At 42.3% G+C, this 24,413-nt stretch overlaps 2 protein-coding genes across 5 annotated transcripts in view; one reads left to right on the forward strand and one right to left on the reverse strand.

Annotated features, from left to right (window-relative positions):
- The window catches only part of LOC122540959, an 83,833-nt gene extending 76,034 nt beyond the window's left edge, over positions 1-7,799 (forward strand). For all 4 annotated transcript variants that reach the window (XM_043677312.1, XM_043677315.1, XM_043677314.1 and 1 more), the window contains 2 exons: positions 2,448-2,567; positions 6,755-7,799. In XM_043677312.1, the coding sequence (XP_043533247.1) occupies positions 2,448-2,567; positions 6,755-6,853 (219 nt within the window). In that variant the 3' untranslated portion in view covers positions 6,854-7,799. The remainder of the gene's footprint in view (positions 1-2,447; positions 2,568-6,754) is intronic.
- Positions 7,800-21,085: 13,286 nt separating this feature from the next.
- Positions 21,086-24,413, reverse strand: part of igdcc3 (immunoglobulin superfamily, DCC subclass, member 3) — a 114,465-nt gene continuing 111,137 nt past the window's right edge. The window contains exon 14 of the mRNA XM_043677044.1: positions 21,086-23,582. Within this exon, the coding sequence (XP_043532979.1) occupies positions 23,373-23,582 (210 nt within the window). The 3' untranslated portion in view covers positions 21,086-23,372. The remainder of the gene's footprint in view (positions 23,583-24,413) is intronic.

Consider the following 24,413-nt stretch of genomic DNA (forward strand, 5'->3'; position numbering starts at 1 on the left):
CCTGGAAGAAAATTGGAGATTAAAATTTTCTCACCAAATTAACATCACATAAATATTTACAGCCAGATCTAAATGTGTATTAATAATTAGTGAAAACATTTCAAATTAATGATAGCAAGCAGAGTAGAGTTTAAAATAAATGCTTTTAGGAATGGAAAACAAAACCTTTTGCACAAGTGAGATCATTAGTGAGGGGAGAGGGAGGATTCACAGGGGGCTGCAGAAGGCTTTGATTCAGAGCCTGATGTGAGGGTCACTGAGCTCTGGATAAGGGTCAATGAACACAGCTATCATTGCTGATTGGCTGTATTCTGATGACACTCTTGAGCACTGCTGTAGAAAGACCAAAAGGAGTTAAAATGATCCAGAGAAATGGAGAACAATTCCACCGACAGCTCCCATTTACAGCTGCCTGGTATTCTATTACAGAAAGGAGCAGAGGGAGAAAAAGAGACAGGAGTTAGGGAAAAGAAAGCTCTAAACAAAGCCTTGAATAATATAGCAACAATGAAAGGGACTCTTTCAATGTCTTGCTTTTATTCGTCACTGGAGAATGCAGCAACACAAAGCAAGCAGTCTGAACCGTTAGGTTTTTGGAAAGAACCTTTGCCCATTAAAGTCCTCTCATCGACAGTTTCTTAGATCCTAATCTAGATGGTGTGCAGTTAACCCTCCTTGCCTTGCTGTGTGTGAGGAGTCCAACTCACTCTTGTTTCAGAACTCAGCAAGTTGTGTTGAACTTACAGCTGACATCACACACCAACGCCCAAAGTATTGTTAATGCTGTATTGTGATGAGCTCACTGTGAATATCAAAATCAGTTCCACAACTGGCAGGGACAGCCCAATGGAAGGGACAGCCTTTGAAGCCACATATAATTATTTCTGTGATTTAACCATATCAGTATCAATCTGTCTGTTCACCCTTTAAGATGTCAGTTAACAGACGACCTAATTGCCCAATGTAGTACACTACTTTTCATCATTTATATAAATGATTTGGATGTGAGCATAAGAGGCATAGATAGTAAATTTGCAGATGACACCAAAATTGGAGGTATAGTGGACAGCGAATAAAGTTATCTCAGATTACAGTGGAATCTTGATCGGATGGGCCAATGGGCTGAGAAGTGGCAGTTGGAGTTTAATTTAGATAAATGTGAGGTGCTGCATTTTGGGAAAGCAAATCTTAGCAGAACTTATACACTTAATGGTAAGGTCCTCGGGAGTGTTGCTGAACCTTGGAGTGCAGGTTCATAGCTCCTTGAAAGTGGAGTCACAAGTAGCTAGGATAGTGAAGGTGGCTTTTGGTTTCCTTTATTGGTCAGAGTATTGAGTACAGAGTTGGGAGGTCATGTTGTAGCTGTACAGGACATTGGTTAGGCCACTGTTGAAATATTGCATGCCGTTCTGGTCTCCTTCCTATTAGAAGGATGTTGTGAAACTTGAAAGGGTTCAGAAAAGATTTACAAGGATGTTGCCAGGGTTGGAAGATTTGAGCTATAGGGAGAGGTTGAATAGGCTCAGGCTGTTTTCCCTGGAGCGTCGGAGGCTGAGGAGTGACTTTATAGAGGTTTACAAAATCAGAAGGGGCATGGATAGGATAAATAGACAAAGACTTTTCCCTGGAGTAGGGGTGTCCAGAACTAGAGGGCATAGGTTTAGGGTGACAGGGGAAAAATATAAAAGGGACCTAAGGGGCAACATTTTCACGCAGAGGGTGGTACATGTATGGAATCAGCTGCCAGAGGAAGTGGTGGAGGCTGGTACAATTGCAACATTTAAAAGGCATCTGGATGAGTATATGAATAGAAGGGGTTTGGAGGGATATGGGCTAGGTGCTGGCAGTTGGGACTAGATTGCGTTGGGATATCTGGTCGGCACTGACAAGTTGGACTGAAGGGTTTGTTTCCGTGCTGTACATCTCTATAACTCTATAGTATGGAACTTGACAGACAGAAAACTCTGAAAACTAAATGAACTGATCTAAGTAGTTTCTTTCCAAGAGACACGGCATAAGTATAGGACTCAACAGCTGACCTTGCCAGGTTTGGATTGAACATTGCAGTAATCCATTGGTAATTGCTTGTGTAAACTGTTTTCTCAGTTGGACAAGCCAGTTGACCACCTCACCCTGTGCATGAGGCCTGATTGCTTGACAGAGATATCTGGAAGGTATTGGCAACCCATCAAGATGTATCCCAACCAGGTTAGGTGGGAGGAAGTGGAGATAAGATTGAAAAGAATGAAGATGAATGAACCTCCACATCTAGTATGGAGACAATGTATTTGTCTAGCATTTTGACTAATTACTTCGCAGATTGCAGTGGCTGTCTTTCCAGGTAGTAGCTTAGATATAAAGTTTATTTTTAAGAAATTTAATTGCTGAATTGACAATACATTGTACAGTCAGAATTTGCTCATATTAATGTGTGTTATTTTTCACAGGAACGAGAAGCCAGACTTCAGACAGAGATAGACAAGCTGTACAAGGAGCTGAAAGAGCAAAAGCAACTCCTTAAACAGAACTCTGATGTAATGCAGCAGTTACAGCAGCAGTTGCTGAAGGTGACAACTCTTAACCCAAGTCATCTGGATTGGGAAGGGTGGGGGAGGGGATATATTGCATACTGAAGAGGTCCATGTCCAAATGGGCTTGGACAATCTCCAAGCTTGGACTGTAAAGTAGCAAGGAACATTTGCACCACAGTAATGGTAGGCAATAACTATGTCCAATATGAGACAGTAACCATCACCCTTTGACATGCAGTCACATTACCATCAGTGAGTTCCCCATTATCAACATTCTGGGAATTACCATTGACCAGAAACTGAATCAGGGTAGCCATATAAATACAGTGGCTTCAAGAGTTGATCAGAAGCTGGGAATCCTGATTTTCTAAAGCCTGTCTACCATCTACAAAGCACAAGTCAGGAGTGCAAGGGAATACTCCCCACTTGCCTGGTTGGGTGCAGCTCCAACAACAGTCAAAAAGTTTGACACCATCCAGGATAAATCAGCCCACTTCATTCCGACCACATCCACAAATATCCAGTCCCTCCACCACCGGCGCTCAGTAGCAGCAGGAATTCATCAAAGATCCTTAGACAGCGCCTTCCAAACCCACGACCATTTCCATCTAGAAGGAGATCAGCAGCAGGTAATGTGAACACCACCACCTGGAAGTTCCCCGCCAAGCCACTCATCATCCTGATGTGGAAATGTATCATTGATTCTTCACTGTCACTGGGTCAAAATCCTGGAATTCCCTCACTAAAGGCATTGTAGCTCTACCTACAGCTCATGGACTGCAGCAATTCCAAGAAGTCAGCTCACCATCACCTTTTCCAGGGCGATTAGGTATAGACAATAAATGTTGGCTCAGCCAGCAATGCCCACATCCCACAAGCAATTAAAAAAAAATCACCTGTATCCTTAAGAAATCTTTGCGACTTAATTATGTTCGATCAAATAGTCAACTTTTCCAAAATCCATCCATCAGCAACAGTAATGTCAATCTGGTGTAGCATGATTGACTGAGATTGTTGCTCATGAGGCTTTGTCTGCATTAATAGCTGAATCACTCACACATCACCACCAGCGATAGCCAGATTACTTGCATTATTTTCTGGGCAGCTGCAGTTTACAGCACGGGCTCAGCTACGTGAATCAGTGGCCAGCAGGCAAAGACTGATACCCATCAGACATCACTAACTTTTGGCCAACACTTGGGGAACAACAAACTTACTTATTTGGCCAATAAAGCTAACATGTTGCAGATGCTGGAAATTTGATACAAAGACAGAGAATGTGAGAGAAACTCATCAGGTCTGGCAGTATCTGTGGAGAGTTCATGTTTTGAGTCTGGTTTCAACGCCTTTCAGTTCTGAAGAAGTCATACCAGACTCGAAGCATTAATTCTGTTTCTCTCTCCAGATCTGCTGAGTTTCTCCAGTATTCTCTGTGTTTGTTCATTTGTTTGCCCATTGGCCCTTTGAGAAGAGTAAGAAGGAAAGGGCAAACATAACAGAGCCACTTTGGATGCATTTTACTTTTCATCTGATTTTCTCTTGCTCCTTCCATAAAGGCACGAAGCCTCTGGAATCTGCTCAGGTGCTCCAAGTGAAGCCCCTTTAATAAAGTGGCATTCCGAGGGCATCTAATAATCCTTTATGAGCAGTGTACTGTGTGCTGGCTGGCTATATTGGCCATACTAAGCACATTGGGCATGAATTAAACTTTCAAATTCCTTACTAATAGCATCAGTGACTGATGCAAGATGAGAATATCTACTGCAGTGTGAATATTTGCAGAATGGATTATGGCTTAGTTTTTCATTTTTATGCATCCATCTTTACAAAGCCACATCTAATCAGTATGGAATGGCATGACCACTTCAGTAATTATACTATTGGTCTCTGTATTTATTTGTGAGGTGGTTTACCAGATTAGATCTCCTTTGCTGTTTGAGAGGAGTTTGTACCAGCATCTGCTGTCATTTAATGGCCTGCCTCCTAACTACAGGCTGTGTTCAGTCCACCCTTTGATTTTCACATCCCAGGACAAGACAAAAGCAGAAAAGTCCAACATCATGTAACAAAAAAAGGTTTCCTTTCATGATGCGTTTGTTTTTGTTCTCTGTCCGCAGCAGGTTGTATAAGGACAGCAGATTTTGAAACAGCATTGATTAGAGATGAAGGGTGTTAGGACTGAGTGAGATTGGAGCACATCTGCTAACTGCCAGTGATATCACCCTTCAGTACCTCCCTGGTCAATGGCCCTAAAGCCTTTTTTTTTGGTGAACGCATAAATAATCTCCTGTTTAACACATCTGCAACTGGTTTGAATGAAAATGTTTTCAGGAACAAAAGTTTCAGGCAAAAGACCATGAATTGTTGAATAAATGTTGTTTAATCAGCTGGAATCCTCTACCCCATTTTGCATTCTGCAGACTTTAAATATCATTAAATGGCATTGCAGTCTGGACTTATTGTCCAAGTGTGGTTTAACTACTTAGAGGTTTGTTTTTGTACAACAATTGTACAGTATCAAAAGTGTCATTTCCACATGGGAAGCTGAGTTTGTAATATACTTGTATGGGTTTTCAGATAATGATGTCTATACAAATTCAGCACTACTTTTTCTCTTAAAAAAGAGAGAAGGCTGAGAACTGAGGTCCTCAAAATTATCAAGGATTTTTGTTTTGGTAAATGTAGAAAAAATGTTTCCACGTGGGGACATTTAAAACAATAAAAAGTTCAATAAGTAGCTATGGTTGAGTTATCTATATTCAGGAACATTGAGAACGCGAAACCCATCGTTACATGCAGCAGTTGCAGCAAAATGGCATTGGTACAGTTAAAAAGGACATAGATAAGTCCATGAGAACAGAAAATATAGGAGGTACTGATGGGCTGGGATAAAATAAAGTGAATGGAATTTCTGGCAGATTATGAATCTTCGATCTGTTGGGATATATGACCTACGCTGCAATTCTTTGTAATGATAGCAGCAATAACTTGCCTTTGCATAGTGCCAATGCCCCAAATCTCCTCACGCAAGATCACAAAAGGAGCAGGAGGAAGCCCGTTTCAGCTTATCAAGTCGGCTTCATCGCTCGATAAGATCACGATTGCACTCAACTCCAATTCCCTGCCTGTCCTCATAACTGACTCTTTTGCCCACTAAAATCTGTCTCACCAAACCTTGAGTATATTCAGCAAGAGAGACTACTGAGGCTAGCGAGGGAATGAAAGTCAGACGGGTCAGCAAGGATGGAAGAGAAAGATTGTGGGAGTGAATGAGAGGGATATAGAGACTGTGGGTGTCAGCAAGTGAGGGAAACAGAGACTGCTGGAGTTAGAGAGAGGGCGAGATAGTGATTGTGGGGCTGAGCAAGGGAGAGGCTTCAGGGGTCAGTGAGAGAGAGAGAGACTGTTGGGCTCGGCAAGGGAGAGTGAGGCTATATAGGTCAGAGACGGAGAGAGATTGCAACTGTACATATGGATTGGTGTTCAGTTCCCATGTTGTTAGATTTTAGCACAACATGAATGCAAAACAGACGGGAATGAACGCAGTAGGTACAGGGAGTTGGCTCCAAACCATTGTAAGTGACGACGTGGTTAAATGAGAGGAATATGTTTATGTACTGGCAGCACATTAGAAAGAAATGGTATAGGGATTTTGTCAGCTTGAAGGGTTGCCATTAAATATATTCAAACTTTGGGGTACATTTTTCAATAGTATGGTAATTATATATATATATATATTCTATAATTGATTGGTTATTTTTATCTTCAGTAGTGCCAGATTATTTCTTTAAATGCTGCTGAAATAATACAAAACAAATACATTTTAAAAATAAAGTCTCCACACCATGAGAAGAGGGTGGCTTCACTATCCTGTCAAAGTTAGTTGCTTTGCTCTCTTGCAGGGTCTGTTTCTTATTTTAGTTATATCACATCTCTGAGAACTGGATGGAGTGTGCTTGTAACATATCAGACACAAGCAGAGTGTTAACAGGGAGTCGAAAGCCATGCAGAGATTTGACCTCGTAATCTGTACCTGGTTTTCTGTTAAGCCACTATTCTGTTACATCTTAAGAGTTAAGGATTGTGTAACGTTTTGTGGTTCTCTAGCACCCCACCCCCAACCTTTAGCGTCCAAAATGCCGGATCCTGCTGTTATTTTATTTGTGTTAGACACTAATGAGCCTTCCATTAATTTTCTCTCTCCCTGTTTTTCTCTCCTGAAGGTGCAGTCTCAGCAATTCCGGGACAGTGCCCAAGCAAACCCCGAGCAAGGGAACAAACCCACTACAAAACCAGAAAGTCGAATCTGCATGATGATGTGAAGAGAGGCTTGGAATAGGAATGTATTCCAGCCAGACGGTGTTGGCCGGGGACAGTTCTCAAACAAGAGCCGAGCTGGTAACAGGACTTCACTGCACAGTGTGGATTCAGGTTGTGTGCCATGTGAGCGGCTGGGATCTGAAACAAACACAACAAAAAAAAACGTTTCTGACCTTGTTGCCATGGTGACCGTGCTTTCAAGGGACTCTCTCCGCAAATGGATAAGATGAAAAGGACCTATTTGACTTCTAGCCCCATTCTCTCTCCCACCCTTCCCCTGTGCCCCCTCCTTATCTCTTTGAAGTGGCCGTGAAGCCCACCCGGGAGAGACAGGGCGGCAGCTGCTCTTTCGGATGGAGCATTCCCTGTGTTAAAGCACCTGAAACGACTCAGTCAAGGGTTGAAGTTCAAATGAAACTCAAGTAGCTCTTGGTCAAAATGCCTTGAGGTATTCAGGGCGTTTCCGTGATTTCCTGATTTGAGTTGCTGTTCCCTTGAGGTCGACAGAAAGGATAGCAGTGGGGGTTAATACAGTGAACAGGATAAACCTTTCTCACTTAGCTCCACTTGTTTAATAGAGTTAATGTTGGTCGTGTTATTAATATCAGAGCACCATGCAGCAGGGCAAAATTGCTTTTGTGAAACTCACAAATTAATAAAGTTTAATGTACAAGTCTCAACCAAATCTAAGATAGGAAATAGGACCTTCACAATAGGCTGCTTACAATTGATGGAGATTGATAATTATGGAATGTGTAATCATATCCAGTAACAGATGGAGACAAATAACTATGGCATGTATATAATGTTATGGTATGTATATAATGTTATGGTATGTGTATAATGTTGTGCTAAAACTGACAGTGTAATAATTGAGATGTATATAAAAGTGTAAAGCTGTAAACTGACAGTATATTAAAGAATATAAAATCAGGACAGGGTAAATAGACAAAGTCTTTTCCCTGGGTTATGAAGTCCAGAACAAGAGGGCATAGGTTTAGCGTGAGAGGGGAGAAATTTCAAAGGACTTAAGGGACAACCTTACAGGCGGAGGGTGGTGTGTGCTGAAAAATGTTTTGCTGGAAAAGCGCAGCAGGTCAGGCAGCATCCAAGGAGCAGGAGAATCGATGTTTTGGGCATGAACCCTTCTTCAGGAATGAGGAAAGTGTGCCAAGCAGGCTAAGATAAAAGGTAAGGAGGAGGGACCCTTTGACAGAGGGACCTTATTCCAATTAATGCAATACATACCGTGTTGCATGAATAAAACAGGAACTTGTACATACTGCATGATTACTGAAACTTTGCTTCCCCATCCTCTCATCACCCAAGAAAGGCAGCAATACAAATCAGAGAATGTTGGTGAATACTTCAAGCTTTTGAAATTTTGGATTGATGTGGCCTGCCAACAGCACTTTTAAGGTCAATTATGATTATTTCTGCTTCACAGAAATTACTATCTGCAACCTATAATGCTTAGTAGCATAGTCAAGTTTGTTTCTGATCAGGATTTCTAACCCACACAGCTGGACACGGCATGAATTTCACATGAATAGTATTATGGTTACTTAGCCCTGTTGAGATCACTGCCGGCAACCATGACAAGCTGCCTGACTTTGTGTCTGATGTTTTGCTCTAAAAGTCAAGGCCAGACGAATGTACTGTGACCCTTTAGGCTTTGGCATTCAGGGAAAAGCACAATGATGAGGCAAAACAAAATGCTGTGAGTATCCAATTTGATGCGGACCTATGATTGACAAAATTCTTCACTCTGTCAGGTGAAGAAATGAACTGGTTATACTTCACGTCAAATGCTAGAAAGTTGGCTGGTTATGATTAAAAATAATCTACAGCAAATAATGGGAGCTGTGAGGTCTATCCAGAATTGCCATTTAGGTAAAAAGAAGCAGTGTCTGTAAAAATTAAATCTTTCTCTAAAGAAGGATATGTCTTGCACTATCAAGACAATTGCAATAACACCAAATTGTAAACAGCCAGAATAACTTACATCACAGGAGAAAAGATGGTTTGCTGAATCATACAACTGAGCAATGTCTTGCAAGTTTCACTGTGATGTTATGTAAGGTGCATAGGCCATAGATCTCAGCAAATGGCAGGTTAAATCACATAAGACATTTATTCAATTGTTTGTAATAAACAGAGTACAGACCATACTCAAGCAGTCCATACTTGCAAATGTAAAGCAGTACATCTACAGTTAGATGTTATTTGTGAATTTGGCAAGCACTTGTTTAACAATCCAATGTACATTTATTGTGACACCAACATTTTAAGATGCTCAACCAGGCTTATAACATTTACACTTGGTGGAAATTACATAGATTCATATGCAGTGACACATTCCCTGCAAACAAAAGGAATATGTTCAAACCTTGCATCTTTTTTGAATTACTCACAGGTTTAGGAAGCCTATAACAAGCACAGTAAGAAGAGACATGACCATACCTTGATTAATCTGCTTCAACTTGCAATGAAACTAAGATCATTGTGATTGTTTGAAATTAAACATTTTTGCAATTGTCATAATGAGTGCAAGGCAAGATGCTTCAGTTACATTTCTCTTATCCTGTACTACAAAGTGACAATTAATATAAAGATAGTGTTTGTGAATGTGACATTGTCAGCTGATAAAATGATTATTTCGAGCTTTCCTCTCATCCTTTAAAATAAGATGAAATGTCAAAATATGTTTCTCTCTGGCAAGTCATTCTTTTGTCAATGTTATTTATTAACAGTTCATCACCATTATTATCAAAATACTAACTGTTTTCCCTGGACCACCGGAGGCTGAGGGGTGACGTTATAGAAGTTTATAAAATCATGAGGGGCATGGATAGGATAAATAGACAAGGTCTTTTCCCAGAGTGGGGAAGTCAAGAACTAGAGGGCATAGGTTTAGAGTAAGAGTGGAAAATTTAAAAGGGACATAAGGGGCAACTTTTTCACGCAAAGGATGGTCAGTGTATGGAATGAGCTGCCAGAGAAAGTAGTGATTACTGGTACAATTATAACATTTAAAAGACATCTGGATGTGTATATGAATAGGAAGGGTTTAGAGGGATATGGGCCAAGTGCTGGAAAATGGGACTAGATTGGGTTGGGATATCTGGTCAGCATGGGTGAGTTGGACCGAAGGGTCTGTTTCCATGCTGTACATCTCTATGAATATGACTCTGATGTCCTTCAGGGAAGGAAATCTGCCGTCTTTACCTGGTCTGGCCCACGTGTGACTCCAGCAATGTGGTCGACTCTTACCTGCCCTCTGGAGCCAGAGATGCCCTTATGCCACGAACGAATGAGGGAAAAAAAACATAGCGCCATCTTAGGTACAAGTACCTGGGCACAAAAACTTAAAAACAAGATAGAACTTAATAAGGAACTGAGTTTAAAACCTAAACGGGGTGGGGGGGGGGGGGGGGGGGGTTGTTGGAGACGAGAGGGCACTTTTAACTGCTAACTGTTCTGATGTAGAATGCACTGCCCAAAAGGGTGGTGGAAGCAGTTTAGTCATAACTTTCAATGAATGTTAGCTCACATAACACGGGGCGGCATGGTGGCTCACTGGCTAGCATTGCTGCCTCACAGCGCCAGGGACCCAGGTTTGATTCCACCCTTGGGTGAATGTCTGTGTGGAGTTTGCACATTTTCCCTTTGTCTGTGTGGGCTTCCTCCGGGTAGTGAATTGGCCATGGGAAATTGTGCATTGTGTCCAGGGATGTGCAGGCTTAGGTGGGTCATTCATGGGAAATGCAGGGTTATAGGCATACAGTAGCAGGGCAGCTCTGGTTGGGATATTATTTGGACGGTTAATGTGGACTTGATGGGCCAAATAGCTTGCTTCCATTCTATGATACAACACGACTTACCTCTCGATGTCAAAGTGAAACAAAGTCAATAAATCTGTTTAACATTGTTAGTTTTACTTTAATGTCATTAATTATAAAGATCTACAGCCTGTGTGTGCACGAGGTTTCCCCCTAACACTCCTAATCTTAACTCTTACCCTCTGCTCTGACCTCAGTCCCTGGCATCTGTTCTACAGCCACTCCCTTCTCCTGGCTCCTATTCTGAACTTGTACCGGTCTCCACCTTGTGGGACACATTGGTAAGTGCAAATAAAAACAGAAATGGCTGCAGGTCTGTAGAGGGCAACAGAGGTAATGTTTCTGTTCAGTGACCCTTCTTCAGAATTGCCAGAACCTGCTGAATTTCTCCAGGAATTTCTGCCTTGGTATGAGATCTCCAGTGTCTACAGCCCTTTGTTATGCTGCTAGTTTTCAGTTGCTACTTGCACTGGCCAGTGCCTGTCACTAGATGGAGCCTCATCAACCTGAGAACACTGTCCTGCAGGAGACCACTATTGTACTACACACATACACACATGGACACAAATATACACAGACATGCTCACACACACCCTTACAGAAACACACACTCCCACACTCACACAGGCATCCTCTCAGAGACTTAGACCACGCTACACTCACGCACACACACATACACTCTCTCTCACGTACACTAACAACCCCCCAGCCCAGACACACAATCCGACAGACACACACACTCCCACACTCACACATGCACCCCCTAACAGACTTAAGACACTCTACACTCAGATACACACACATATACAGTCTTTCTCACACTCACAATCCCCCAACCCACACAGACACACACACACAAAGACCCACATGCACACATATAATATACATTTGTGGGGTGAATTTGTATTTTCAGAGTTACATTGTATTTTTCTGAAAAACTGCATGAATCCATGTAAGACTCTGTTATCTCACTTTTTAGATTAGAATCAATCTAAACATTATGGCACAGACAGGGAACACAGGGGGCTAACACCTTCAACATATTGTCTGACTGACACCAATTGTTAAAGTTAACCTGAGAATGTAACTTTTAAAAAACATTTTGTGATTTACATATGAAAGAAGTGAAACTATCATGGTATTCGAACAGATGAAAGACTCAACAAACAATCAAGGTATTTTTCAATATATAATTTCAGTTACATCACACTGTAAACTTCTGCTATAAATTCTGTGTCTTACAATTGTGTCCTCCATAACCACCTGATGAAGGAGCATCTCTCCGAAAGCTAGTGCTTCCAATTAAACCTGTTGGACGATAACCTGGTGTTGTGTGATTTTTAACTTTGTCCACCCCAGTCCAACACTGGCATTTCCAAATCTTGGTGCATTTTCAAAGTTATTTCTATTAGGAATGCATGATACTGCACTCAAATGATACAATATTGCATCTTGTACATTAGTTTCTCCAGACAAGAAATACACCAAGCTAGTTAACTCACGTGTTAAACCAATGAAGCACTTAATGCTGCAGTTTTCAGGAATACAGCTACAACTGTAGGTCAGGATTCCCTTCAATGTAAACATTTTCATGGATTCACAGGGAAAGGGGTGAGCTGTTATAAAATCACAAGGGACCTGGATCGGATAAATAGAGAAGGACTTTTCCCTGGGGTCGGGGAGTCCAGAACTAGAGAGGCATAGGTTTAGGGTGAGAGGGGAAAGATATAAAAGGGACCTTTTCACGCAGAGGGTGGTGTGCGAGCTGCCAGAGGAAGTGGTGGCTAGTACAACATTTAAAAGGCATCTGGATGGGTATATCAATAGGAAGGGTTTAGAGGGATATGGACCAAGTGTTGGCAAATGCAACTAGATGAGTTTAGTATATCTGGTTGGCATGGACAAGTTGGACCAAATGGTCTGTTTCCATGCTGTCCATCTCTATGACTCTATGTCTAGTGTGACAAAATGGTAGTGTTCCTAACTTTGAGCTAGGATGCTGGGTAAGTTCCACCTGCTCCAGAGATGTGTATTAACATTTCTGTAATAGGTTGATTTGAAAATATATGAAGCTGACAAGATTAAAATTTACTCCTTCCTAATACAGTATTGATTTCTTGCCAAAATTTTAATTCATTACAATGTCGCAAAATTGGACAGTGATTGGAAAGGTTTCCCAAATATCTTTTCTTATCTTTGTCGTTTATCATCGATTTCTTCAAAGATTACCAGCGAGGTGATGGTCGAATATATTATTGCTGGACTATTAATTCAAAGAGGTGAAAGTGAGTACTGCAGATGCTGGAGGTTAGAGTCAAGAGTGTTGTAGTTGGAGGGGTGGTGTTAGAAGGGTGGAGGTGCGGAACATGGATGAGATGTGCTGGAGGGCATCATCAACCACATGGGAGGTAAATTGCAGACTTTAAAGAACCCGGTGGGTTCTGTGCTGGAACTGGTCCTCCTGATCTGCCCTCGAACCCACCCCCTCCAACCACATCAAAGACAGAACCCCCCGTTCCTCACCTTCCATCCCACCAACCTCCGTATACATTGCATCATCCTCCACCATTTCTGCCACAAACAGACCCCACCAACATGGATATATTTCCCTTCCCGCCCCATCCGTTTTCCGTAAAGACCGTTCCCTCTGAGACTCTCTTGTCAGGTCCATGCCCCCCAACAAACCACCCTCCCCTCCCTGCACCTTCCCCTGCCACCGCAGGAGTTGCAAAATCTGCACTCACACCTCCATCCAAGGCCCCAAAGGAGCCTTCCATATCCATCAAAGTTTCATCTGTACTTCCACATGTCACTTATTGTATCCGTTGCTCCCGATGCAGTCTCCTCTACGCTGGGGAGACAGGACGCCTACTCGCAAAGCACTTCAGAGACCATCTCTGGGTCACCCGCACCAATCAACCCCACTGCCCCTTGGCCGAACACTTCAACTCCCTCTCCCACTCTGCCGAAGACATGCAGGTCCTGCGTCTCCTCCATCGCCACTCCCTTACCACCCGACGCCTGGAGGAAGAACACCTCATCTTCCGCCTCGGGACCCTCCAAACCCAGGGCATCAATGTGGACTTCAGCATTTTCCCCATTCCCCTCTCTTCACCTTACCTCAGTTCCAACCTGCCAGCTCAGCACCATCCTCATGACCTGTCCCATCTGCCAATCTCCCTTCCCACCTATCCGCTCCACCCTCCTCTCCAACCTATCACCTTTACCCCCACCTCCATCCTCCTATTGCACTCTCAGCTACCTTCCCCGCAGCCCCACCTCCACCCCCCTCCCATTTATCTCTCCACCCCTGAGGCTCCCAGCCTCAATCCTGATGAAGGACTTTTGCCCAAAATGTTGATTTTCCTGCTTCTCTGAAGCTGCCTAACCTGCTGTGCTTTTCCAGCACCACATTCTTGACTATTAGTCCAGAGACCCAGGCTCGAATCTCACTGCGGCACAAAGTGGAATTTGAATTCGATAGAAGTCTGGAATATAAGTGTCTAATGATGACCATGAATCCATTGTCAGTTGTTGGGAGACAAAAAACAGCTGGTTTACTAATGTCCGTTAGAGATGGGAATGTGCCATTCCGACCCGCTCTGGCTGACACCTTACTCCAGACCCACAACAATGTGGTTGAATCTCAACTACCCTCTGGGTAGTTAGAGATAGGCAATGAATGCTGGCCCATCCTGTGATGCCGTCATCTGCGAATGAATAAAATAAATTTCTTAAAACTGCTAGCAGTTTTTTTTTACTGAGGGCACAGTGATGTTAGTCCGTTACCCTGAAAGGATTGATTCCTTTGTGATCTCTGTGAATGCTTCAATCTTTCTGCAGTGCAATTGGACAATGGCTGAAAATCAATGCATTCGGAATTGAGACACACTCATTAATTGTTTAGCAGTGCTCAGGAGGGAGAGAAAGCAGGACCTATTTCTGTCTGCAAATACGATCAAGTGATGGTCAGCCTCACTGGTGAGAAATGAACGTGCGTAAATATTGGGTGAGGATTTCAGAACATGAAAAAAATCCGAGAGGAGAAAGGTCTATTTGGGTCTTTGAAGCTCAGTCTTTTATTACCATGACGTTCCCCTTTTAACCTGTGGCTGTGTTTGAAAATCACTATGGTTTTAACTCTCAACACCCTGCCTAGCAGATTATTGCAAACGTTTGAATAAAGTGGTTCTCCACAAATCCTATTGGAAACGTACTTTCCATTATTTAATGTCCTCTGGTCCTATTTTCCTTCACATTCCCTGACATCAGTAATTGTGGACTGGGTTTTATCTGCATAGTTTAATATGGACCTCAGTTAAACCTCTTTTTAACTATTTTCCTTCTTACCTGGAGAGCTTTTGCTTAGCTAATCTTTTGAAACAGCTTATCATTTGGATTGGTTGTTTTAGTCTTACGTTCATTGCAAAGGATATACATCTATTTTTGTGCTGTGAACAACAATCCTCCAACTGGAATCTGCTTGCTAAGTTGAAGCCATATAGTGCAACCTTTGTGGAATTGTATCAACTATCCTGTTCTCCATTAGCTCCTGATCCAAACAGGCCTCCATTTTAAAATTCTAATCCTCGTTTCTAAATTTGTTAATCCTGACCATTTGAGCATTGCCGATTTTGATCATTCCCCCATTGGGAGCTGTTCCACCAGCAGGATGGGCCCTAAATTCTGGAACTCCTTCTAAAATGGTGTCATGGTACAGGTGGTTAAAGTGCCTGCTTTGTAAACAGGAAATGCTGGGTTCAAATCCCAGTAGTACCTCTACCTTATGTGAAAGGGCAGCAATGTCAAGGACTTAGCGTTGATTCTAGTCTTGGATGACTATCTGTGCGCAGTTTGCATATTCTCTCTATGGGGGTTCCTTCTGGGTGCTCTGGTTTCCTCCCACAATCAAAAGATGTACAGGTTAGGTGGATTAGCCATGGGAAATGCAGGGTGATAGGGTAAGGGGAGGGTGCCCTTTGAAGGATTGATATGGAATTGATTGGCTGAATGGCCTGCTTCTGCACTAAGGATTCTATGAAACATCTCAAAGTCTACTTTATTTTACCTTGGCCAGGTCTCGGTCACTTCACCCAACATGCATTGGTGTTTGATAGCAGTGTGTGAGCACTATGGATGGTTCACGATATTGAAGACCTATATAAATTCAATTGTTAGATACAGATGGATGGATTTGACGGGGGGGGGGGGGGGGGGGGGAAGGTTGGTTTGTGGATTATCCCCCACTAAAACGTCTGTTGGTTTCGCACCAACTAGAAACCAGGTGCCTTACACTGATGCAAAATTAACTTCGTCGTGGTGGACTTCCAAGCCTTCCCCAACTCAATGACAGGACATCCTGCCCCAGAGAGCTTCGGGCCAATCTGATGGCTAGTGCCTCTGTAGCCCCACCAATGCCAGGAGAGAGCAGTGGCCAACGCTTGGACTGCAAGGAGTCCCCAGACAGGTGCGAGGTGGTCTCCTAGACTTGAATACATTTGCTGGTGGTCTGTCTAGGAGATCCATCAAGGTGGGGGGGGAGAGATGGGTGGGTGGGAAGAGGTTTGGAAACAAAGTGGGAGGTACATCTTGGGGCAGGAATACATAGGACTACTGCCTCCCTCAAAAACAGGTGCCTCTTTGCTTCTTCCTGTCTGGGCGGTGGAAGTAGCTGGGTTATTTACCTACTCTTGGAGATTATAAAATTACAGCAGAGATGGATTGGGGCCCTTCTAGCGCAGTTAAATGTTCATAGAGTCATACAGCATGGAAACAGACCCTTCGGTTCAACCTGTCCATGCTGAACATAATCCCAACCTAAACTAATTCCACCTGCCTGCTCCTGATCCATATCCCTGCAAAGCTTTCCTATTCACATACTTATCCAAATGTCTTTTAAATGTTGTACCCACATCCACAACATCCTCAGGAAGTTGATTCCACATGCAAACCACCCTCTGTGTGCCCACTGGTCTTGAAATCCCCCTTCCTAGGGAAAAGACAAGACTTAGACAGCTTAATAGATCCAAGGGCAGACAGGTTGCCTGACACCTGACCTACCCACCGTAAGGTGGGGGACAGACCACCCACTTTACATAAAATGCTGTACTCACTTTTGAACAAATGGCAGGGGGTCTTATGTTCACTCCCAAGCAATGTATGGCAAGGCCTACGTGGCCTGGATTGACCATAGATCATTTGTACACTTTGTCAGATCAATTATCTCTCACACACATACAAACACACAGTGAGGAGCTGTGTACAGAACAACTGTAAAGCACCTGCTTGGGGAGTGTCTACTCAAAGCTCCGGGACGGCAGGCAAGTCCCAGGTGGACAGAGGAAGCATCTCAGGAATACCCTCACGCCCTCACCGGCGAAGTGCAGCATTCCCACCAGCACCTGGGAATCACTGGCCCAGGACCATCCAAAGTGGAGAAGGAGCATCCAGGAAGATGTTGAGCTCCTCAAGACTTGCCGTCGGGAGAAAGTGGAAGCCAGAGGAAAATAGGAAAAGGAGCGCGCTGCCACACCGACACCCCACCCACCCCTTCCCATGACCACCTTCTGTCCCCTGTGTAACAGAGCCTGTGGTAGCCCCATTGGAGTGTAGAGTCACCTACAGACTCACCTGAAGAGTGGGAGAGAGTCATCCTCACCCGCTGATGACAGAACAACTGTTGAACAATCATAGGTCAATACTGACATTATAAATGGCAGGTCAACTGAAACCGACTGTAAGGTTTGCAGAAATGGTTTAAATTTGAATGCTTTGTGAAGCTGTCACTTCACTGAGATCAGTTCTTGCTTACAGACAATAAAAGATATTTAAGACTGAGACAGATAGATTTTTAATCAGTAAGGGATGCGAAGGTCACATGGAAAGGTAGGACAGGGGAGATGAGGATGATCAGATCAACCATGATCTCACCGGAGGGCAGAATAGACCTGAGGGACCGAATAGCCTACTTCTGCTTGTGTCTTCTTGTCTAACACTTTTAATGAGAAAATGAGGTCTGCAGATGCTGGAGATCAGAGATGGAAATGTGTTGCTGGAGAAGGGCTAATGCCCGAAACGTCGATTCTCCTGTTCCCTAGATGCTGCCTGACCTGCTGCGCTTCTCCAGCAACACATTTCCATCTCTAACACTTTTAATACCTTACACTCCTGGATAGGAGCAATTTCACACGACTTCCATCTTATCAAATCACAAACAGCATTTAAGATTGAATTGACTAACACTATTTTATTTTTCGTAATTCTATTTCCACACACTAAACAATCTGATCTACAAAAACAAAAGAATCTGTTATGATACAAAGTCAACAATCATATGATCAGTGGGAATCTGAACATTCACACGAGGAACAATGAGTAAATAGGAGAGGAAAGTGCTTTGAGCTTGGGTAGGGAAGGACCGCACACTCTTGGACCAGCGCCTACATGAGATTTGGTGTTGCTGACATTTTGTAGCTGACACCTCGTGTTCACACAGCCAGGGATGACATTTTGACAGCAGGAGACAATTTCAAAACAAAAAAAACTACATCTGCTTTTCTTTATTTTGCTCTCCAGCATCATACATCAGCAGCCCAGGTCTTTACACCAGTTAGTCGGTATCTTCTTTGTTCTTATAGTGCATGACCTGGGATGCGTGGCCTGCTTCCACACTGTAGGGATCCTACGATTCATATATAATGAATGGAATATTACACCATTATTGTTCTGGGAACTGTATATCATTACATATCAGAAATGTTAATAAGACATTGTTGAAGTTAACTTTGAGATAAGTAGGGATTAAACCCACCACTAGTTGAGCTCCTGCCATTTCACCCCCAACACAGGTAGAATTACCAAACCCATCCTTTTGACAAATCGACATGTGTGTGATATTAGTCACCTTCCCTTGATATCAACAAGATAATTCCCCAACCATCCCACCCAAATCTCTTCCAAATGAATTGACATTGGGATATTTGGTAATCCTTTAAAAAATCAACAAATCAGTTTTTAAGTTCAAGAGGGCATTGATCATAGTCAATCTGTGGTTGAATTTCAAAGAGAGCACTTAGCTCAATGATCCATATAAGAGAAAGGTCGCCTTTAGATGAGGTCCCCAGATTGAAGAAATGATATAACATGGTGCATTAGTGATGAGGAGATGATCCTCTTGTTGAGACAGCAAAATAGTATTTGTGCTGCAAGACGTTTGGGGAACTGATCCTCCAAAATCAATTAACATTTGTATTTAAAGTAAACAAAAACACTGGAGGTCATTTTCAGCCAACATGCCCAGTCGGAGAGAATTGGGTTCCAGTTGGATGCACATTTTAGACTCTGCTTGTTTTAACGATCTGTTGACTTCAATGGAGTGTAAAATTGTGGGACATCAAACAGAGTCCAAACCAATCCTACTTCTTTTCCTGTGGGTGGGTCAGGTTAAAACTGTCCATAGTAATTCTTCGGCTCTGTTTTTGGTACACGGTATTACGCAGCACCTAAAAGATATCAAACCATACTTTTGCGAAACAGACATGAGTTTAGTGCTTGTCCTTCATGACTGGACACCACAAAGGAAATGTGATGTATTTAATGTAAGAAGAATAAGCTCCAAGATTTTCATTGTGCTGGGCAAATTTGATTTTAGACCAAAAATGACCCTTGTTACTAAAGAGGTTTTGTAACAGTATTATCCACATGGTTATTGTTAAATCTATATTCAAGCTAACATTGTGTAGACATTTGTGACTTAAAAATTATAATATATTACTAAAAAATCTAAATCTAAGTACGCTCAAAAACCCCAGCAAATGTGTTTATAATACTGAAAATAAGACATCACATTGGCAGAAACAAACTGTGCATTTCTGAAAAGAATCTTCAGACACATTTCACACACAATCATTATTGTGGCTGCAACAGAGTAATTAGTGTGTAAAAAAATATCATAAACTATCATTAAAAAATTTCATCCCTTTACAGTGAATATGTACCTGATGCAATTTTGTGAGTAGCCAGTTTCTACCTGATCTGTAAACGTTTGCAGTTAAATGCCATCAGATAAACACTCCATGTATTTGCATGGCTGCTGAGTCTGCTATTTTAGGAGAGACATTAGCTCCATTCAAATAACAGAAACAGTCATTTATAAGTTGTAATAATTACCTAGTCTGCTCCTGGTATAATTTAGAAAGCAGCCCCAATCTTAGGATTAAAATGGAAGGAATCCATTTCAAGTAATTTAAATAAAAAGTCTCTTAATAAAACTTGCTGGTCTTTTTGTGTGGCAAAACATTCTTCAAAATTACCTTGGGTGTAAACTCTCAGACACCAAAGTTTCTACCTATAGTGAAGCTATTTTAAGATGATTTAAATCTTGTTATATACTCTCAATTACAATTTCAGTCCCTTAAGCATCCTGGAGTGTACTGGTGAAGAGCATAAGCTCACTATGGACCACTCAAAAAGGGTGTGTCCAGTGTTTCTTTGTCGACAAGAAAGCAAAATAGGAGAGACTCACTAATAAATACTTCCAATCTAACAGTCTGAAAATACCCTGTCATCGCAAAGCTACCCTGCATTCAGCTACAAAAGAATCGTGAGGATGTTTCCCTGAGATAGCCGTCACCCTGCTGCGTTGTCAAGGAGTGTAAATAAAATCGAACACTATCCACATGTCAACAAACTAGAGCTTGTCACACAGAGTCTGAGAGTGTGAGCACAGCACACTGTGTGTGCAAAAGGTACAGGATGCACACCACGCCATCTCTTCTCCATTCCTGCCCCCCTCATGAACTTGGCACATCCCCATGTCTGGCTTCATTGGTATTCCTTCCTAAATTTTGTCCTTGTACTTTGTTACATTTTCATGGTTGAAACTGTAGCAATGATAATTACCCGTTGCCACTCATTCCACTTGTAGGGCTCAGCTTTCTAATGTATTTGAAAGAACAGGTCCCATATCTACAGCCTTTCAGTATTGCACTGATACAAGAAGAAAGCAGCTCTCAAAGGCATGACAAACAAAATCAGCTAGCTTGTTGCCATTTACTCTTTCCTCTTCCCCAATGCCAAACCTTTGTCCATCCCAATGTTCAATCAAGACTGAAGATAATGTAGGAGCATGGTAGCTCAGTGGTTAGCACTGCTACCCCTCAGCACCAGGGACCTGAGTTAGATTCCAGCCTCGGGCAACTGTCTATGTGGAGTTTGCACAAATCCCCCCCGTGAGTTTCCTCCAGGTGTTCCGATTTCCTCCCACAGTCCAAAGATGGGCAAGTTAAGTGGATTGGCCGTGGTAAATTGCTCACAGGGATGTGTAGGTAAGGTGGACTGGCCATGGGAAATGCAGGGTTACAGAGATGGGGTGGGAGGCTCTTCAGAGGGTCAGTATAGACTCAATGGGCCAAATGACCTGCTCCACACGACCTGCTCCACACAGTAGGGATTCTTTGATTCACTGAACTCACTAAAAGGATTGGAGAATCATTGGGGCAAATCTCCTTACAATTTAAAAATGTGGAACTTCCAAAGTCCATCATCCAAGATTAAAGGATTTTAATATTTAATGCAATACTCAAAGGCCTAGCTGCAAAACTCTGAGTGAAAGTCAGTGCTTAGCAACCTCATTCTAGTTTGACTGTCAGGTAGGTATTGTTGTTTTGTTCAAAATCTCACATTAAGTGGCTTCATATATTTCTACAATAAGTAAATATGTTGGCAAGTGGAAGCCAGAGTGAGGATGAAAATTAAATCCTGACACTGGTTTGTGTTGGGACAACAGAAAGAAGCAGAGAATAAGCTCAGGAGAAAGATCAGGCGGTTAATACTGAGGTAGATAACTGACTGCCCACCATCTAATTAAACTGCACAATAAGGCTTCACAAAAACGAACAATTTTCACGAGCAAACAGTTGTACAGAAACACGGATATCACAGCAACCCGGGTGAAATCTAGAAACACGGACACTGCAGTCCGTAATGATCACAGTTACCTTGACAGAGTACAGAACAAGGGCAACAAAATATGTGGAAACGTAAGACTGCAAGTTTACAAGATATCCAAAGGTGAAGGAAGTTTAGATTCAGACAAAAGCACTGCTGCATTTTAGACTGTCATTATGGAAGTCAACACAGCCTAGACCAAGATTTCCTTTGTGGAGGGGTTTCTCATAATTCCTTCCTGCCTTTACATCTGTGATTTGTACTTCTCTGTTTCTCTGCACGCTTTGGAGGAATGTTCCAGATACCATTTCTCTTTCCCGAAGGAAGGTTCTTGATATTGTTCCTCTGACCAGGTCGTCCTTGGTGAGATGCTGCTTGATTGAGGAGAGGTTGCCTTTTTTTTTTGCACACCACATTTAAAGTGAGTGCTTCTCATCCATTTCCTTCAATACATAAGAACAATCCAGCCAGGGCTGATGTCAGCCACAAACTTTCCTTTCCAAAGCTATGGATTCTTTTGAATGTTATTGAAATCCTGGGAGGTCTGGCATGAGTCAGGGCTGGGAATGTTTGACTCAAAACACTGGTTACATTGCTGTCCTTCTGTTTTGTGTGTGCTCTGACCTAACGGACACAGTATGAGAGTTACAGCAGGATCTACACAGCAATGTGGTCACTGCTGATCGGAAATTCAGAGCCTTGTTCAATTTTCTTCAAAAGCAGGTCTTTGGTGACGTTCCCAAGTGAGGAACAATGATAAAAAATATTTCTCTAATAAACACTGCAGACAATCAACGCGAATAAACACCTTTGTAAAGTAAAAAATAATGCAAACACATAAGACGTGGCTATATACAGTGTAGCACACGTAAAAGTAACGACCATTAATTCCACGCCTCGGCATTACGCAGACAGGGAGTTTGGTTAAAATCACCACGTACACCAATGGAGGGAAAACAGTCCCACAACATAGAATGGAGTTCTATAAAATTTGAGGTAGAATGTTTCTCTTTATATTTGGAAGTGCTTTCTTTCCTCTTCTTCAGGGAAAATGGCAGATGAGTGAGGTCTTGAGGTAGTACTGCATCTGTACTGACCAAATGCGATTTCACTTTGCAGAAAGGAAGATACCAATTTGAGCAGTTTTCTTAGAAGACATTCAATGCGGCTGAGGTAGTTTTCAATCATCAAACTTTTCTTTGAGTTGTGTTTTTTCTCCCCAAGTCTCATTAGCGTTCTACACGTAGGCCTCAGCAGTCACTTTGTCTGTTGAGGATCCACAACTGAAACGATGGAACTTGTGACCTGAGATGAATACAATGTGAAATTCATCGAATCCCTGCATAGAGAGCCGCTGGGATCTTACTAAACTGATGCTGATAGCTGTTTACATCAAAGAAATGGTTAGAAGGCAAGACTAACATGCAGCCAGCCAACAACATGATGATATGTGTTTGTAAATGGTGAAAATCCGAAGTGAGGGCCTGAAATGCATCCTCATTAGATAAGTTTCATAGATAAACTACACCAGTTGAAGTACCTTCATTACAACATGCCTGAGTTTGTTGAGGATACAAACAGACTTCATTTCCACCAAATCCATAATGCATGAGCTGACCTGAGACTGACAGGCCTAGTGTAGATGCCAGTTGACAGGAAAACGATGAATATCAACATGAGTTCCAGTCACAAGCCTACAGGGAGGCAATGAGACTTGGGTTCCCTCAAAGTTTCACTCTGCGGTGACTGAACTACTGTCTTTTGCTCCTGTGAAGCTGAGCTGATTAACGTTTAGTTCAGGGTGGTCTAAGCAACATTGAACAACAGAGGTTTCAAAGGTAGTGTGCTGTTCTTGAGTCACAACAAACTCATCCAGCGGGAACACAGAGTTCTGGCAGATCAAACTGGGCTGTTCTTCAGTAATGGGGGAGACATTATTAGACTGTTGGGAACAAAGAGAGAAAAACAAGAAAACATAACATTATGCCAAGACATTACTGGAAGTTACTTAGTGACATAATTATTGAAAAGCTTAATGCCCCACTCCTAATTCACCAATAACCTTTGCCTTGAATACAGAGAGGAAAAATGTTTACGGACTGAGCTTTACCGTGCAGTAAGGAACTCAGAACATGGTTTATTTTATGTTTTTTCCATGATTGTGTACTTTCCTGCTGTCTTGATTTATTACACAATCTGTATACCTTGAGTATGCCTAAGTTTCAGGGAGCCAAATTAATTCCACGGCAAGGCAGATTATTGCTTAAGTTTATTTTAAATAGTGAGAGTATAGTCAGGGACACAGTGAATCTGTACCACCATGGACACTCCTCCACATGTTTAATCTCCAAAGTGAGACCGATAAACACAGATGAACCTGAAGGAAATCAAGCCTAAAACTCAGGAACTGCACATCTGTCCAAGTGGCCTATATTCCATTATATAATCTCCAAATGTTGTGGGGTTAGCACATTTCTCGTATGATTGTCATTTATCTTGTGGTGAAAGGATTTACTGAAGTTGATAAAAATCCACTGGACAGTTCATACCAAGTTGTTGAAATAGCGCAAACGTCTTTAATTTTGTTCCATGGTGGCATCTGGTGTTAATTCAGAGGAGTTACTGAGGCCAGATGCACATAAAGGGGCACTTTATTGAGTTACAGCCAGTCCATATTTGAACATGGAAACATGCATCATTACAGACCTTTCCAGTTCCACAGTAAGACAGCTCCATTTGAAGACATTGCCAAGGCAAGGGCTAAAGATACTGG

This window comes from Chiloscyllium plagiosum, chromosome 36 (genome assembly GCF_004010195.1).
Source record: "Chiloscyllium plagiosum isolate BGI_BamShark_2017 chromosome 36, ASM401019v2, whole genome shotgun sequence".
NCBI classification, from domain to species: domain Eukaryota; kingdom Metazoa; phylum Chordata; class Chondrichthyes; order Orectolobiformes; family Hemiscylliidae; genus Chiloscyllium; species Chiloscyllium plagiosum.